Source organism: Melozone crissalis, unplaced genomic scaffold (genome assembly GCF_028551555.1).
Source record: "Melozone crissalis strain CALT ecotype California unplaced genomic scaffold, PUWL_Pcris_2 ptg000012l_1, whole genome shotgun sequence".
Lineage (NCBI taxonomy): Eukaryota > Metazoa > Chordata > Aves > Passeriformes > Passerellidae > Melozone > Melozone crissalis.
In genome coordinates this window covers 8263404-8280193 of record NW_026535790.1, presented here as the reverse complement: position 1 = coordinate 8280193, position 16790 = coordinate 8263404, and the positions used below count along the sequence as shown (strand labels likewise).

Sequence of the window (16790 nt, the reverse complement as noted above, 5' to 3'; positions counted from 1 at the left end):
GCACGGCTTTCTGAGGCTGTGGGATGGCCCTGGTCAGGGAAGCGTGCAAGGCAGCTGCTCTTAAAGCATCTCCTGGGCTGCTGTGGGTGGCAGCACGGGCCTGACTCCAAGGGGGATCCAAGGCAGGAGCTGCTTTCCTCCCAGCATGAGCTGGGGTGCTGCAGGCACAGGACCAGCCAGCCTGGGCTGTGCTCAGCCCCACAGCAAAGGGAGCACTGTCGAGGGGCTCAGCCCAAACCCATCCTGCCATTACTGCATGAGAGACATGCAAAACCACGAGGGGGAAAGAGGAAAGGTATAGGTGCAAACACCCAGAAGGACAGCACAGGATCAGAAGTGAGGAAATGTGAATCATAAACCTGAAGATCAGCCATGTTTCTCTGATCTGACCTGAATGCTGACTCACAGTGTCTTGAGGGGGCTCAGGTAGGTATCAAAACAAAGCCTCCACTCTGTATCACTGTTTGCAATTCCTCCCTGCACTGTTTCATGAGGCTCCAGCCTGCTGAAGGATCTGTGCTTTATCCTGGAGACACCTAGAGTCATGGTGTTCCTATCTATAATCTGAGCAAGCTTGAAAAGCACCTTGAGTTCCTATGCAATGGAAAGTTCCTCAGAAACAAAAGTGATAATTGATATAAATCAGCACCAGAATACTGGCAAAAGGACTGAGAACAAAAGTAATTGTAAAATTATTTCAGTACTGGTTATACATAGTCCCCATCCTCTTTGCTGGCTTCATTCTGCAGGACAAATGACCCAGGACTTCCTCAGGTCTGCCTTTATTTCATATAAGGAAGGCATGCTACTAGTGATTATTTCTATCTAATTGTTATTGATCTTTTATTGCTTTGCACTGGTAACCTTCACTGACAAAAGTCTAATAGGAATCTGGAGCACTTATTGCCACATCTTTCTAAATGGGGCATTGCTCAGCACTTCTATCACTACTTTAGGAAGGTCAAGGCACATTTGGTTCCCTCTTGAGAACACAACATGGGCAATGTCCATCCATCAGAGCACATGGAGTGTTTGCTGACTTAGGCTCTATGTGTTTTCTATTAGGATAAAATGAGCAGGCTCCAGAAATACATTCTGAAGATGGAATTAAGAGATGGTAAAGTAAGACTTTAAAAGAAGAACCATCTCTGCTTTAAATCTAAACAGCTCCAGATGTGTTTGCAGGCAGCAAATATCTACCATTAAGAGAACTTTTCTATGCAAGTCTAACTTCAGGAATTCTTCCTTCAAATCCCTTTTAGACTGAATTCTTCTTAGCCAGGCTTAGAGGTGAAAAAGGAATCTAGAATATAGGGATAATTTCCTTTTAAAGAATAAGGAATTTCATTTGAGATAAATATAACTACCTATATATAGATATATAAACACCTACGTATATTTTATGTATTTGATGCTAATAGATCTTACCAGCTGCAGCACTTTTGACACAGAGAGCTGCACCAAGCAGGCAAACTGAGCCAAGCAAGCTCTCTGCACTCCATGTGTGCTCCCAGGGGAACAAACAAGCAAGGACCATTAACCTGCCTGTGTTCAGATTTGTTCTGAAATCCTGTCCTCTGCTTCTGGTAAGCATAATAGAGGTGAACATGACCTCTGCTGCAATCACACGGAGGGTTTAGGAGCTGAGGCTATAATACACTTGCTGAAATTAATCAAGGGAAACGCAGCAGTGGGGGTAGCACTGCCCAACTGGATCCTGTCAGTCTTCATCAGGCTGGAGAGGAGCTCCTTAAAAGTGCAGCAAACAGGTCACATAATGTCAACCCGGAATAACCAACGCTTTATTACGGCCATAAATACTCCTGGAGATCGGCGCTGCGCACTTGCAGCTGCCCGGCTGTGCTCGTGGCCGTAGGCTCCAGCCAGCACAGCAGAGCAGAACGAGCCCCCAGAGCCTCCCTGCGTCCCCTGGAGCAGCAGGGCAGCACTGACCTGCAGCTGTTGTCCCCAGCAGCGTGGAAGGAGCTCTCGGCCCTGCGCAGGCCCAGGCGGGAGAAGGAGTGGAACATGGTGAGGGCCACGTCGCTGAGGGCGCCCGGCCCGTCGGGCTCCTCGTACACGTTCTCCCAGTAGGAGCGCAGCCCCGGCGTGCCTGGCGGGTAATTCCCGTACAGGAAATAGTCCAGCTGCCCAATGATCTCCTGGTTCACCACCGCCTCAAACTTGCGGGCAAAGAAAGTTGGCCTGGCAGTCTGCTGTTGGGACAGGACAGGACAAAGTCACTTGTGGCCACAGAGAGAAACACAACTTGCACAAAGGCTGTGAGAGAGAAACACAACTTTCACAAAGGCCGTGAGAAGATCAGAGAAAAGAATGAGAAACAATTCTTATCTTAACTGGCTGCACCTGGTATTGTGAATGTAGCCATGATATTTTCTGAAAAATCCTTTCCCTAGGATTTTTTCTCCTGAGAAGCTGAGAGGCCTCAGAAACAAAATGTAAACAATGATTATCTGCTGCTGTGGAATGCAACAGGTGGATCTGTGATTGGTCTCATGTGGTTGTTTCTAATTAATGGCCAATCACAGTCCGGCTGTTTCAGACTCGCTGACTCCTGTGGTCAGTGACAGGATTTTGTTATCATTTCATTCCTTTCCTTGCTAGACTTCTGATGAAATCCTTTCTTCTATTCTTTTTGTATAGTTTTAGTATAAAATATATCATAAAATGATAAATCAAGCCTTCTGAAACATGGAGTCAGATCCTCGTCTCTTGCCTCGTCCTGGGACCCCAGTGAACACCACCACAGTGAACATGTGGAATGTGTTATGGAGATTTGTTTAACAAAGGGTGGTTTCTTAATCAGCCAGCGGTGCTGGTGTTTGGATTGGAGGACCAATTAGGTCCAGCTGTATTGTAACTGTCTGTAAGAGCAATGGGTTTCTTAATAAAGAGATTATTAATCAGCCTTCTGTGAATCATGGAGTCTATGCTAATTATTACCCAGCCAGGGGCCTGTTGTGATGATAGACACTGAGTTCCCATTTTCAGACATGACACTTTGTCTTAAGCAATGGGTTGGAGTTGAGGACATGAACTGTTTCTCTCCATGGGCAAAGATGACTTAAAATGTCACCTTTGGGACCATTCGTCATTAGGAGTGATTAGATTGTTAAGATCTAATCTGATTAGAGTGTTAAGATTCAGCTAAAAACTACATAATTAGTCCATGAAAACCCCTTCAGACCAACAGGCACCCTGTGCTGCCTGGCTCAGGAAGGCTTCCAAGTGCAGGAGAGCTGGGGAATGCTCTCCAAACCCCCATGTTAGCCTGGAGACAGGGCAGCACTGGCACATGTTATGCAGGGAGCAAGGTGTACTGTGACACCGGGGCTCAGAAGAGGCAGAGCAGCATTTTCTGTGTATGGATTTGCTGCCAGGAGGTGATGAGAGGTCTCTGGGAAAGGTACCATTTGTGGCTGTGGTTTCTCCACTTCTGAGTGGTCCTGCCCAGATTTTTTCTCAGCTCTTGACACAATCTTGGGCATATAACTGCTTTATATGCTACTCAGCTACGATTAGCTTTCAAAAAGTCTTTGTTTTGCCTTGCTCATATTTGAGCGTGGGTCCTGAGGTGCCAAGGAGTTCAAGAGGTGCCCCAGATAGTTGGAAAATTCTTTTGAGGATGCTCACTTTTGCTCTGAGATGGCGCATGCTGTGGGCTTTGTGATCTCGGCTTACTTTGTGCCTCTGTGGGAACAGCAAGCCCCAGCCTTCTGGTGCTGTGTGCTCATGTGAGGGGCTCTCTCACCAGAATGTGTTAGAAACTGCCTTTTCATCTATTCTAATTTTGAACTGTCCTTTCCAGCTCAGTTTACCTGATTGTTTTCTGAAATATCATTGTGGGTTCACAGCCTGGAGCAGGTCAGGCTCTGTAGTCTGACAGGAATTTTTAAAGATTTGCAATTTATTCTGTGCTTGGAGAATTCCAAACACATATTTGGGACAGCAGAGCCTCCTTTAGATAACATCTCATTTGCTCTTTTTGTGAGTGCCTGTGTCACTGACTTCAAGCCTGCCTGGCAGACAGCACATTACAGCAAAGAAAAGATCTCTGTTTCAGAGCAGTCATCATTTCTGTGCTGTAGGGTAACACACTCCCCATCCCACACAGAGCCTGAACAAACATGCTTTATGCAGGGAACCCCGAGGAGCTGGAGGGATGGAATTGCAAATGTGGTGACCCTGAAACAAGTGGCTGTTCATTCTCAATAGAGGATGCACAGTCCAGATACAGCCTCGAGACTGAGTGCACCCGGAGCACAGGACTCGCTCTCATGTCTGCCTGGAGGAAACTATCACCAAGGAACTGAGCAAACCTTTCAAGACAGTCCTGCCAAACCTGGGTGATCAAAAACCTCATGACTAAGGCTCCCAAAATCATGAGATAAACTTTAATATGATCATGCTGATGAATATAATAATGAAAACGGATTTGCTTTGTGCTGTGTAAGTCTCTAGCACGCACACTGATCAACTTCAAGGCTTTTTTTAAAGTTGATAAACACTGCTTAAAGCGAAAGCCAGGAGTGTGGTGAAATGATGAAAGCACCTGAGCTGGAACATTGGAGAAAACCTTTTGCAATGAACTCACAAGAGTTACCAAGTAATAGTGGTACAGTCAGAGATGTGTCAAGCTTCTCTCCTTTCCAGAACAGCCAAATACCAATTCCAAGGAGTCCAAAGAGTTCCTTTGTGACCTTACCATGCAGAGGTATGTCTCCAGGGCCAAAACATAGGAGAACTTATCTTTCATTCTTCTGAAATTAAGATCAGAGCTTCCTCACATCTCTTTCTCCACCTGCCTGATGGAGGGAAAGCTTCCCTTCCCTCTCCCTGCTGCAGCCATGCATTCAGCCAGCTCTCCAGCCCAGTTCAGGGGGAAGAGCCTCTCTGCAGGTGAGTTCAGTTACCTGGAAGCGGTGGAAGTCTGCTGGTTTGAAGTCATTGGGTGAGCAGCCACACCAGTCAACGATGTGCTTGTACTGGCACTTGCAGCCCAGCTTCCTGTTCCAGTTGGTGATGCGCAGGTTGTTGTCCACCATGGAGTCACAGAACGGGCTGTTCTCCAGCACGGTGTGAAAGAAGGACTGCAGCAAACACAGAGCACAGCACCATATTTAGCTCCTCAAACTTCCATTTTCTCCTTCGCTTCAGCTCATGGGCCCAAACCTACTGCAGGTGACCTATTTTAGTTTGAAATGACAGCATTAACAAGCTCTGTTGTTTTGCCACATATGAAACACACTCTGTGTGCCTGTATTCCACAGAGCATGGAGAAACCACAACACTCTCCAGACCCAACCAAACTGTAAGAACACATAGCTGAGGTCTTGCTCCAATAACCTGGCACACAATAATTGCACTTCTACAATGACCAGCTTTGGGCACTGGCAGCCCAAAGGCCTCCAGGAAAGGCACCAGTACCAGCAATCATTTTATTTTTATTTCAGCTGTGTGAGCAATTCTAAGAAATGCCCATTATTTCCTTTCTGTAAGTTGCTCCCTGGTCTAACAGATTTAGGACTATTTTTCTGAACAATGTACTAATGGCATATTTCAAGTTGTTTCCCAAAACAATTGTCAAAACTGCACTATCACCCTGGTTACTCTGATAAAAACACAGTCTCAGACAGCTCTTATGTGGGTGTCTATCTCCAGCACTCTGAAATGCATTGCTTGTTGAGTGGCTTTGTTCTGAAACACGCAGCTCACTCTAGGCACCAAAAGGACATTCTGCCTCCTGCATTTACATCTGAAATTGTAAGTCTTTATTTGCTGACTCATGGCAGCATGGAATTCCTATTGGGCAATCCTAATTATATCATCATAATAACAGCTATTACATAAACCATGTGTAAAGGGGACTGATACAGCAGGTTAACAGGTCAGTGAAGGCAGGGCCATTTTACAAAACCAGCTATGTGTCTTGCAAAGAAAACCTTGTAGAAAAAAGCTATGGAATACCATCAATTTTAGCCCTGCAAGAGACCATTTTTGGAGCAGTGACTTCTCTTTAAAATCAGCAATAGTAAGATCTATAAATAACCAGCATAACATTAGCATGGCTGGCCCCCAAATAATCCCCCTACCCTTTTTAATGTTAAATGACAGCCCAGTGAATATGGATTTTATGCTTGAACTGTTTGGTTAAACCCATAAAGGCATCCATTCTCATTCAAGCGAGAGGGGAAAAAAAAACCCTACCCAATTACCCATTGCCCTGTGTCCTTTTATAGCAATACAGGAATTTCTCTAGATAATGGATGAAAAGGTTATCAGAGTAGAGAAAAAGGTGATTTTTAACAGAAATGGGATTAAAAGAAGATTATGTCACATGTGTGGGGAATAATAAACCTCTACCAAAAGATAACAATTGCTGTGCTCCACCAGAAGCTAACAAGCAAGATTTGCAAGACTGGTGTCATCCATCCCTCAAAATGTTCAGGAACCAAGGCAGTTATGGGTTTAGAGGCAGTCATCAGCTCTTCCTGGGGCTGCAGGATGTGGAGCAGATGCTGGCAAGCCAGGGGAGCAGTGTACCTGCTGGGGCAGGTGTAGCACAGGCTGCCAGTGTGCCCTCCCTGCAGATAGTGCACACTGCTGGCACATTGCTGCACGCCAGGCAAAGCCCCACACTGCTGTGCACTCCCCTTCTGCATCACTTGCAGCCAGAGCGACTCCTGAGTGATCTAAATGATTTGTGACTGTGCCTTCTGGCTGAGTTTTGAACAGAACAATAAACCTTTGTTTGCAGGGTTTATATTTTTAAGAAAAGTGCTGGATAATAGCAAGGAAAGCTACTTATGAAGACAATTCGCCATCTCTAATATCCTTCAAAAGCTTTGTGCGGGAACAATTTGCAAGCAAAGGGCAGCTGGATTTTGGTTGTTCAGTAACAGATTAATAGGCTCAGAAGTACAAAACAAAGCCACTCTTTGCAAAAAAGTCCCACAAACAAACAAGGCAATAAACAGCTGCAGAAGATGTTCTATCCCTAAAGATGTTCTATCCCTATACTCATTACAGAAGTAAAATTTTCATTACCCACTGTGGGATGCTCCAAGCCCAGTGACATCAGGTGAAGGCCCCTCTGATTTTGGTCAGATTTTTGGGACAAGCACAAACGTTGCAAGTTTGAGCACAGAGAGGATCCTTTGCATTCACATACCTCGGCAGGAAGCAGCGTGTAGGAGTAAAACCTCTTCATCTTTGTCACCAGGTCATCATTGGAAAAAGTGACATATTCCACAAACTTTCTGTTGAGGAGGAACCAGTCTGAGCCCCCATCCACGGTGATTCCTTCTGGGATCTTGCGGTCCCCCAGGCGCCACATGTGCGTGTCGCACTCCAGGAACAGCCGGTCCAGCCCCTGCTTTCTGATAAACCTGAGGGAACGCAAGAGCAGCCACTACATGTTAATTTGTAGTTTGCTATCATCGGGAGATTTATAAATAAAAAGCTACTTTAGCGAACAAAAAAGGATCAAAAGGTCACTGGTTTATATTTCTATTCTACTCATAAGTAATGTAGAGAGGTTTAATAAATGATTAATCAGTTCTATATTCTGTTACAGAGGCAAAGATCAACATATTGCTTTTAAACATTATTTACACCTTCTGCTGTCCTAAGGCTGTGCAGGTGACAGAGCTCTAGGGCAGGAAAGTCCATAATGTTCATTAACTCTGAACAAACCACCACAGAAGAACTGCAACATGAACAGGAGCTAAACACATTCTTCTCTCGCTAAATAAATTCAGTTTTTGAAAAACAGAAAAATGTACATAAAGGTAAAATGACCAATTTTCTCCTATGCTATTATGTCATATATTTTTCTATAGGGATATAGTCAATAAGGAAAAAATACCATTGTATAGGTCTTTGCTGTAGAATGAGCAAGTTTGCTCCATTTTCAGGTCTCTGGGGAGCAATGTTTTGTTATTGCTGAACCATGAATAAGAGGAGCAACTGCAGAACTGCAAAGTTATGGAAATGAATTATTTGAAACCAATATAAAAGAAGAAAGCTGGGAAATCAATCTGTGTTTGAAAATGCTTTGGACTGAATGACCACTCATCTTTTGAGGCTGTCTGATCCAGGTTTCTGTTTGTTATTCCATTTGGGAATGGTTTCCCTGAAGGAGAGGCAGGGCAGCTGTGAATTAGCACTGAGGGGGGCTGAGCACCATCCACCCTGGCTGGATGTGAGCACTGGGCGCATCCCACATGTCCTCAGCAGTAACAAATGCTCACTGACTACACACCAGAGCAACCCACAGCCCCCAGACCCCTCTGGGTGCAGCACCTGCAGGATAACAACAGCTGTGGCAAGAGCCTTCCCTTCCTGAACCCACACAGCTGTGTCAGGGCATTTCAGGATTAGCAAGATGACATTTTAGTAGTCCTCAAACACATGGTACTAAAGGTAAGGGAAAAGAATAAAAGTTAAGGAACAACAAACACCAAAGCTTTCTGGAGTCCTGCATCTGGAAACATGAGCATTAACCCCGTAGGCCAGCTCCCTGGTTCAAGTTCTGTTCTATACCAATCAAAGAACTGAGATGCAATTATGAAATGGTGCATATTAATTTTCAAAAGGACCGTAAATGACTCCAGGGTCTATGTCCTACTGATAGCTATGTCTCTTTTCACAGTGTGAGAAGAGCATCTCTATTAACACAACAGTGCTGAAAACGCATAAATGAGAGTCGAGAAATTTTTCTTTCCATGAACAAGTTTCTAATTTCATGTTCCATTATGAAGGATAATAGAAAAGTCTTGCAATTTTAATGCAGTGCTCTGGAATGTAATCTTCAAATTCAATATTTATGCAGTTATCTCCAAATCAAATATTAATGTGCCTGAAAGTTTGGTCATTTATTTATTTCTCTTCAAAACTAAATGCTCATTAGAGTTAATTATTTTAAGAAAATAACAGAACTTTATCGACTATATTTAAATAGGAACATAAAGTTCTTTTCCATGAAGTAATTTCTTTCAACTGCTATCTCTACCAATTTATCACCCTTTACTCTCCTTTTCGAATGGAAGGTTCTTTGACTGCAATAGAAACCCTCAAACAAAATAAACCACCTGGCTACAGCAAAAACTGCTCTAGATAGAAGCTGCCTCAGCCTGTGTGACATGATCCAGGTCCAGCTCCCTGGTACTGTAACAGCTTCAGCCTTTTTTCTGATCTTGGCAGCAGAGGAGCATGACCACGCTCCAGATGAGAAGGTCCCAGCAAATCCTGACTCACAGCTTCATGGTTCCCAAAGTAGTTGACAGGCTCTTTTTTTCTATATGTGCACAGTTCTATGGGTTTTTTTTTTTAGCTAATGGCTTGGAAAAGCATATCTCAGGATATGGAGTGAAATAAGCCAATTCCTGGAAGTACAACTGTTTTCACAACAGACCTCAGCCCCCAAATCTTATACAGCTGGGTTACTAGAAGAGAGTAAACGTACTCTCCAATCACTTACCCTCCAGCAAGGCAGCACAGCCCAGCTAGAGAGGTGCAATGCCTTTAGAGATCTCCCAAGAAATAACCCTTTGGCTTGTGCTTCTTGAAACCCTCCTAGAAACATCACACCAGGTGTCAGACAGATAACAGCTGAAGAGGTGCTTTTCAGAAGGATCACCCTTACTCAGCCTCTTCACACACAGTCACAACACCTCACTGGAATAAGGCAAATTTGCAATTATTAGCAAAGCAAATCATTTCTGTGGCCTACGAAGCAATGATGTGTCCAAGGGGCTGTGAAGACAGCTCTCCACTGGGTGATGCCTTGCTGCTCATTTATGTTCCTTGGCAGCCAAGGGGACCAAGTGTATTTCAGGTCTGCTGGAAGTGAAATAGGAGAGGAGCTGGCACAGACAGCTGAACAGCAACCAAAGTGGAAAAGGTGGGTGAGGCTCCCTTTTGTCCCTCCAGGCTCTCTGCTAGGATGAATGATGCTCCCAGCTTCTCCAGCAATAGCAATTTTGGCACTCAGGCAGGCAAGAACTTACTCTAAGCATATTGAATACTGCCTGAGGGAAAGGGAAAGGGGTGTTTGTATGCCACACAGGCCTTTCCAAGAAATGAAAATCTCTTGGACACTACAAAGAGTTCATAAAGATTCTTGACTAGCCATCCAAGAATGATTGCAGCCACCTCTGAAAAGAAAGAGAGGGAGATGGAGGGCAAAAGCATGGCCCTACTGATTTGTTTCTAGTCTCATGCTGTATTTCATTAGTTTCTGGTTATGCTCAAGGGAATACCAAATCAGTAAATTTTATGAAGCCAGGCCAAGCTTCATAAAGAGCAATGAAATGCAAAAAAAAAGGAGGTTTTCCCCCTTGTCTTTCTCTCTTTGGTCTCACAAAACTGCTTGCAGATAACTCCCAAATTAAAAGTAGGGGAAAAGAAAAAGGCTTATTAATTGCATTTCCTTAATCTTAGTCAATGTGGAAAAATTCAGGTGTTTCCTGTCACCCTGAGCATCAGGTAAGACTGGGATACCTCTGGCAGCTGCAAATGCACTGGCCAGAACAATGACATCCCACTGAACCAAGGCATGGTTGGCCAAATACAGCAGAGATTATCATCAGGTGAAGACAACTGGCCTTTCTGCTAATCCAAAAGAAAACAACAGGAGGAAAATAACAAAGGTAGGAAAAGAGTCAACCAGGAGAAAATAGAATTAAAAAAAGACTAGGATTAAGAAAAGCACACCATTTTGCCTTATTTCATAGAACACTCAATCTAAGACATTTTATGATTCCCCTTATCAATTTAATTCTTCCAAAAGAGCCTCCAGTTTTGAGAGCCTGGGATTCAAAAGTAAGGAGGAAACACAGGATATTAAGAAGGTGTGTCAGCACCTGAGCTCAGCAATCAGACACTGACGCACATGAAAGGTGCCCCTGTGCCCTGTGTGTGGATCCAGCCTCACAGTTCCTAAGTTATTTTTACACTTTGCTAAGAAAACCCCATTGCCTGCAGCACCTGGTCTGTCACTGAGTGCAATGTCAGTCCAGGCAGCTCATGATTGCAATCCAGCTCAGGCAACTCCTCTTACTTTGTAGTTTATTTAAATATTTATAAATGCATTTCAGACAGGATTCTAGGACTGTATAACACATAAAGCATTTGTAGCACATACTCCTACAACATGAGTATAAACACAGCTCTTATGATATGTTGTAACTGCTAATAAATACTGCCACACAGTTACTTTATCAGCAAAAATATCACAACCAAATATCTCCTTTTTGATAGTTTTCTCCAAGGGACAGTGCAAACCACAGCAACTTGTAGAGACCCCTGCTCCTGAATGCTGTACTTACACAGTAAGTCAGAGAGTTTGCTGTTTTCTTTTTCCTGAAGTTTATGAATGAGTAAAACTTCCTAAAGTGTCAGAGGCTATCAGATTGCTAAATGCCATTTACCAGTAATTTTATCACTAAAAGGTTTTTTCTGGAAAGAATACATTTTTTATGGTGAAAACGTTTCTTCCTAAATGTTTCCTGTTTCTGGCCTCTTGCCTAAAGAACCTCCCATTGACATTTCACTGTTAACCTGGTGCACCTACCCAGGACCCCATCATTATTCAGGATTTAAGAATAAGAACCGTGAATAAAAGTTACAAAATTCCAGCAAAACAATTCCTCACAAGTCAAAAGCCAATGTCAAAGCAAAAATCTGTAGAGCCAGGAGCTCCACTAGCATCATGTCCATGTTTCCCTGAGTGTATATGGACAAGCTCCGCATGCTTTGACTTTATCTGCTCTTCTTTTCGTTGTCTTTAGAAGAAAATTTGAGGAAGAAAGTCCATTTCAGTGCAAAAAGTCAAGTAAATATTTTTACAGATGAGAAATGTGAGAGTCACTTGCTGGTAGTGTTTGCACAGCCACCCTGGAAACACTGACCAGAATCAATCAGTTGGGAAGCACAAAACAGTAATTTGCAGTTTAGGTGACCAACTAGAAAGCACTGAACAATAATTGGACAATCTTGAGTGTAGCAGTTGCAAGAAGTAATTTGTGAGCAATCTCTAGGCTACCACACATCTCCATAAACCAGGCACTGAAAAATTCTTTATAATAAGCAGATTGATGAATCTCCAACCTGTGCAGGGCAGAATCATTCCCTGCCTGCTCAGGGCAGAAATTCTGGCCTCACTGAGTATGCTGAGTCCAGCTGACCCTGATTTCACTCCATTTCCATGAGTAACTCTATTCTGTCAAGGGTTAAACAATATTTACACCTGAAATAATTAACAACTGGCTATTTAAACACAATGTCTATATGGTACCAGCTATTCATCTGTTTTTTGAAGGCTAGGATGTTGCAGTGTGTTTCCTGAGACCTTCCTGTCATGCTGAAAGCCTCCAGGGCTGATCTCCCACTCCCAAAATGGAGGTGAAGCTTGAAAAGGGGAACAGTGTCAAACAGAAATAGCACCTACTTAGTCTGTCAAGATGAGGAAGATTTCTACCCAGTGTGACAGGCATCGTGTGGAAAGCACAGAACAAACAATTCCTGCTGTTTCAAAAAGCCTTGAAAATAACTCTCAGTACAGACAGAAATGATGGAAGAGAAAGAATAATTGTAACTTGCTTTTCAATGTGCTTTAACTGTGACATCCTAAATGCAATTGCTATGAGGTCAAAAATGTTACGAGAGGAGAATTCTTATCTTTTGTTAATTCCCTTACTCAGGGTAAGGGAAACACATAAAGTAAACACATTACTATCTCAACAATCCCCCAAAGCTTTAATGACAATGCAGAAAAAACCATCAACAATATCAGAAAGGATTTCTCTCTTGACTGAATCTGCTCTAGTAAGATTGGGCTTATTTATTGATTGGGCTTATTTCAGGAGCAAAACCCAAAGCCATAAATAAGCACACAAATTGAAATGCTTTTAGCAGTTTTGCCCACTGTGCTAAACGCTCAGGAGTTACCAAAGAACACAAGGAAATGTCACTGTCAATGTGATGAGTGTCTGTCACCTGTATCCCTGCATGGGCCACAGCAGAGCCATGGGCAGGGTGGGTGTGCAGGGCAGGGCACAGCTGCAATGGGAGCACAAGGATGGGCTTCAGAGCAGGACACCCAGGTGACACAGCCACCAAAAGGGAGGCAGAGCTCAGAGATGATCCTGGAGTTTCTGTGGCAGAAGCTGAAGTGCAAGTTGTTGGGGAAGTTGAATCAGGAAAGCCTTATCAATATGATTGCCTGGCAAAAGATTTTGAGAATATAGAAACTATAAGTGAGATTGAAATGAAAGCAAGCTTTGAGATACCTCAGTTAGTGAAGAACTGGAAAACAATGGTGTGGCTGCTGAAGGCAATCCCCTTTTGATGGAACAACAGCCTGTGCTTGCAGACAGGCCCAAGGGTCAGAGCAGACCCTACAGCTTGGCAGAAGGGGCCCAAAGAGGAGTTTTTAGGGTTTAAAATGTAACACAGAGTGGTAATGTAGTGATTCTTATAGGCTGCATGTAAATGCTATAGGACTTGTATATTGTACTAGATTGGTTAGTGAGAATTAGAATATTCAACAAAGAAGAAGATTTATTGTATTGCAACAGGAACATCTCTCTCTACCCCTTTTAAGCTCTTACCCTTTTACTCTCTTACCCTTTTAAGCTCTTACCCTTTTACTCTCTTACCCTTTTACTCTCTTACAGTTTTTACTCCCTTACTCTCTTAGCCTCTCATCCTCTCTGCCCCTCCCTTCTCTCAGTCCTGCTCCGAGCTGTGGCTGCAGCTCCCAGCAGGGCCCTGCACCCAGGCCCTTTGCAATAAACCCCAAATCCCAGCAGGGCCCTGCACCCAGGCCCTTTGCAATGAACCCCAAATTCCAGCAGGGCCCTGCACCCAGGCCCTTTGCACTAAACCCCAAACCCCAGCAGGGCCCTGCACCCAGGCCCTTTGCAATAAACCCCAAATCCCAGCAGGGCCCTGCACCCAGGCCCTGTGCAATAAACCCCAAATCCCAGCAGGGCCCTGCACCCAGGCCCTTTGCAATAAACCCCAAATCCCAGCAGGGCCCTGCACCCAGGCCCTTTGCAATGAACCCCAAATCCCAGCAGGGCCCTGCACCCAGGCCCTTTGCAATGAACCCCAAATCCCAGCAGGGCCCTGCACCCAGGCCCTTTGCAATGAACCCCAAATTCCAGCAGGGCCCTGCACCCAGGCCCTTTGCAATGAACCCCAAGTTCCAGCCCTGGCTGCAGAGATCTCTGGTCTCTGTCCATCCTGACCATCCTACCCCCCGACGCACTGACACAAGTGATGGGAACAAGGAGCTCCACTGGAAGGATTTTTTGGCAGTCCATGTTTTCAAGGTGTGTTAAACACTTTTATGTTCAGAGTGCAGTTAAACCTGGGGCAGACTGCAGCTGCCACACACTCTGGGCAATAGAAACTTTAGATCATTTACAGTGCAGCAAAAATGGCACAGCAATTTGAATATCTCTTTCAAGACACAAGTTCAGCCTGAAATATTATGTTCAATGTGTCCCTTCTCAATCAGTGAGATCTTTATGGAAGCCAAGCAGCCATGGCACTTAGGGTATTCCACATGAGATGCTGTTGAAAGCTGATGAATACAACATTTATCTGGTCATTATTCCATCTCTATATGGACATGATTAGACTTTTCAAGCTTACAATAGGTACCTCATATGCTATATAATTTGTTTCTGCTTCTTTCATATGCAGTCTTCCCAGAATACCCATTTAATGCTTTAGTCCTAGCACATCTTTGCATTCTCTTTAGAAGAAATTTCTCCTGATTCTTTCTTCTCCTCTGCCTTTTTCTACACATTAACTTCCACTGGTTTTGAACAGCTTTTCTTTCCACTTTCTCGCTTTCAAAGGAGAAGTTTCTATCTCAGAGAAAGTCTTAAAAAGCCTCAATGTTTCTCAATATTTTAATGTTGCAGGCCAGGGAGAAAAATGAAAAACCCTCTGAATTCTTTAGTTGTAGGAAACTTGCAGTCTATTTTTTGCAGTAATGACTCTACTAGGAATTGCCTTGTTTTGTCAACAATTCCATGCATTTCCTTGGGAGCATAAAGCTCAAGAGAGACTTTAAAAGACTTTCCTGTGGGTTTCTTTACCCCACTCTTCACTTACACAGTATGTTTTAAGCAATACTGAAACAGCTTTTAGAAGATCAAAAATGAAATGGCTTCCTCTCACCATAAGGGAGGCCACAACTCAAATGTTTCTGTTTCTTTTTATATTAAATAAGCAAAACTGCAAATTATAGTATGCAGAATGCAGCATGAACTCACGACAGACAGACTCGATGATATTAAACGTGACATTTTACCATCTGTTTGTCTCCAATAAATGTCTTCTCTGGAAGTTTTCTTGTCTCCTCACCTCCTTTCTAGTGACTGAGGGCAAGTGTGAGTCCCTTCTATAAAGGTTTTCAAGCTACCAAATCAGGCCACTGACCTTTGGGTACGCCAGGGCCAACATCTGTGCCCCTTCAAATGATGTTTCCTGTCATAACCATTTTAAAAAATGCCTCAGATGACAGGGCTGCAAATGAAGTGTGCTGCTCAATGTTCTGAGATAGCAATAAGATTCCTGATTATTTTACCAGTATCTCAATTTCCACCTCCTTCCTAATTCTGTCCTTGCCCCATAAAGGATGGCTTCTACTTCAAACCTCCTCACTGGAAGCACCTTCCTGAACCAGCAGATGATCTTGCTGTATACACTAAGAACAAAGAACATCCTGCTTAGTCCCACGTCAAGACATATGGCTGCTTTTGTTTCTCTTTGCACTGACAGCTTAAAGCTCTGTTTTCCAAAACTGAGCAGAAATAAAAGCCCTACAAGGAGGTGAATTGTCAAGCTGAAGCTGTAAAGGCTTTATGGCTCCCCTAATGCTTAGCATAAAGCACTAAGAACATTTGAAAGTTAGCTGTAATGTCTAAATTTTTAAAGTGCAGCCTCTCTTTGCAGAGAAGATGCATGTTGCTATTTCAGTCACTACACTTCTCATGCAACTGTTGTGCTGAACTACTTCCAAGCAAAAAATAGATGTCAGTCCATGTGCTCCGGAATACTCAAGTGTTCTGAAAAATTTAGCAAAAAAAAGTATGAGGCTGAGGGTGATTTGTGCCAAAGGAACCACCAAATATGTGACATGAGCAGCAGTGTATGTGCTGCTAGGATGTGTGGTTAGGCTACTCCAACAGCAGTGACAATTAATCCATTCTTTCCCCCAGTGTTTGGGTAATTCAGCAGTGCAATACACAGCAGTGTTTACTGTGAGATCCATTTTCTAACTGACCACCAAACCCCATCAATGCCATGCACAGCACACCAACAAACAGCCTGTGCCACTGAGGCACAAAGGCATGTCTGAAATGGGGTGAAACAGATGTGTGCCAGCAGTGCAGATTTTGGGAACCTGCCCCAGTCCTTTGGCAGCTGAGGTTTCTCCAGCCTCTGAGAGCTGGGAGGGGATTGTGATGCCCTTTGATACAGGTCACCAACACCTCTAAAATTACCTGGAACCCAGAAACAGGACAACACAACTGCAAAAACAGCAGCAATGAGGAGAAAAAAATCAGCAGAAGAAAAGAAGGAGGACACATACCAAAATTTTAAGGGTCTTTTCTTTAGCTGTTTGTATTTTGCCTATGAGGTCACGATTTCTCTAAGATCTAACAGGACCCAGCCTTCTCAGCAAGTTTACAGTGTTTCCCAAATGACTGCTGAGGAAAGGTTTCTATACAAACCCTCCCCTCTTC

At 43.7% G+C, this 16790-nt stretch overlaps 1 protein-coding gene across 2 annotated transcripts in view; it reads right to left on the bottom strand.

Annotated features, from left to right (window-relative positions):
• XYLT1 (xylosyltransferase 1) overlaps positions 1-16790 on the bottom strand; it is a 170577-nt gene that overhangs the window by 14983 nt on the left and 138804 nt on the right. The window contains exons 6-8 of one of the 2 annotated variants that reach the window (XM_054271126.1): positions 7193-7409; positions 4935-5111; positions 1954-2216 (exon numbers count right to left, since the gene is read on the bottom strand). In XM_054271126.1, coding sequence (XP_054127101.1) covers positions 1954-2216; positions 4935-5111; positions 7193-7409 — 657 coding nt within the window. The remainder of the gene's footprint in view (positions 1-1953; positions 2217-4934; positions 5112-7192; positions 7410-16790) is intronic. The other variant, XM_054271127.1, reaches the window with a different exon arrangement.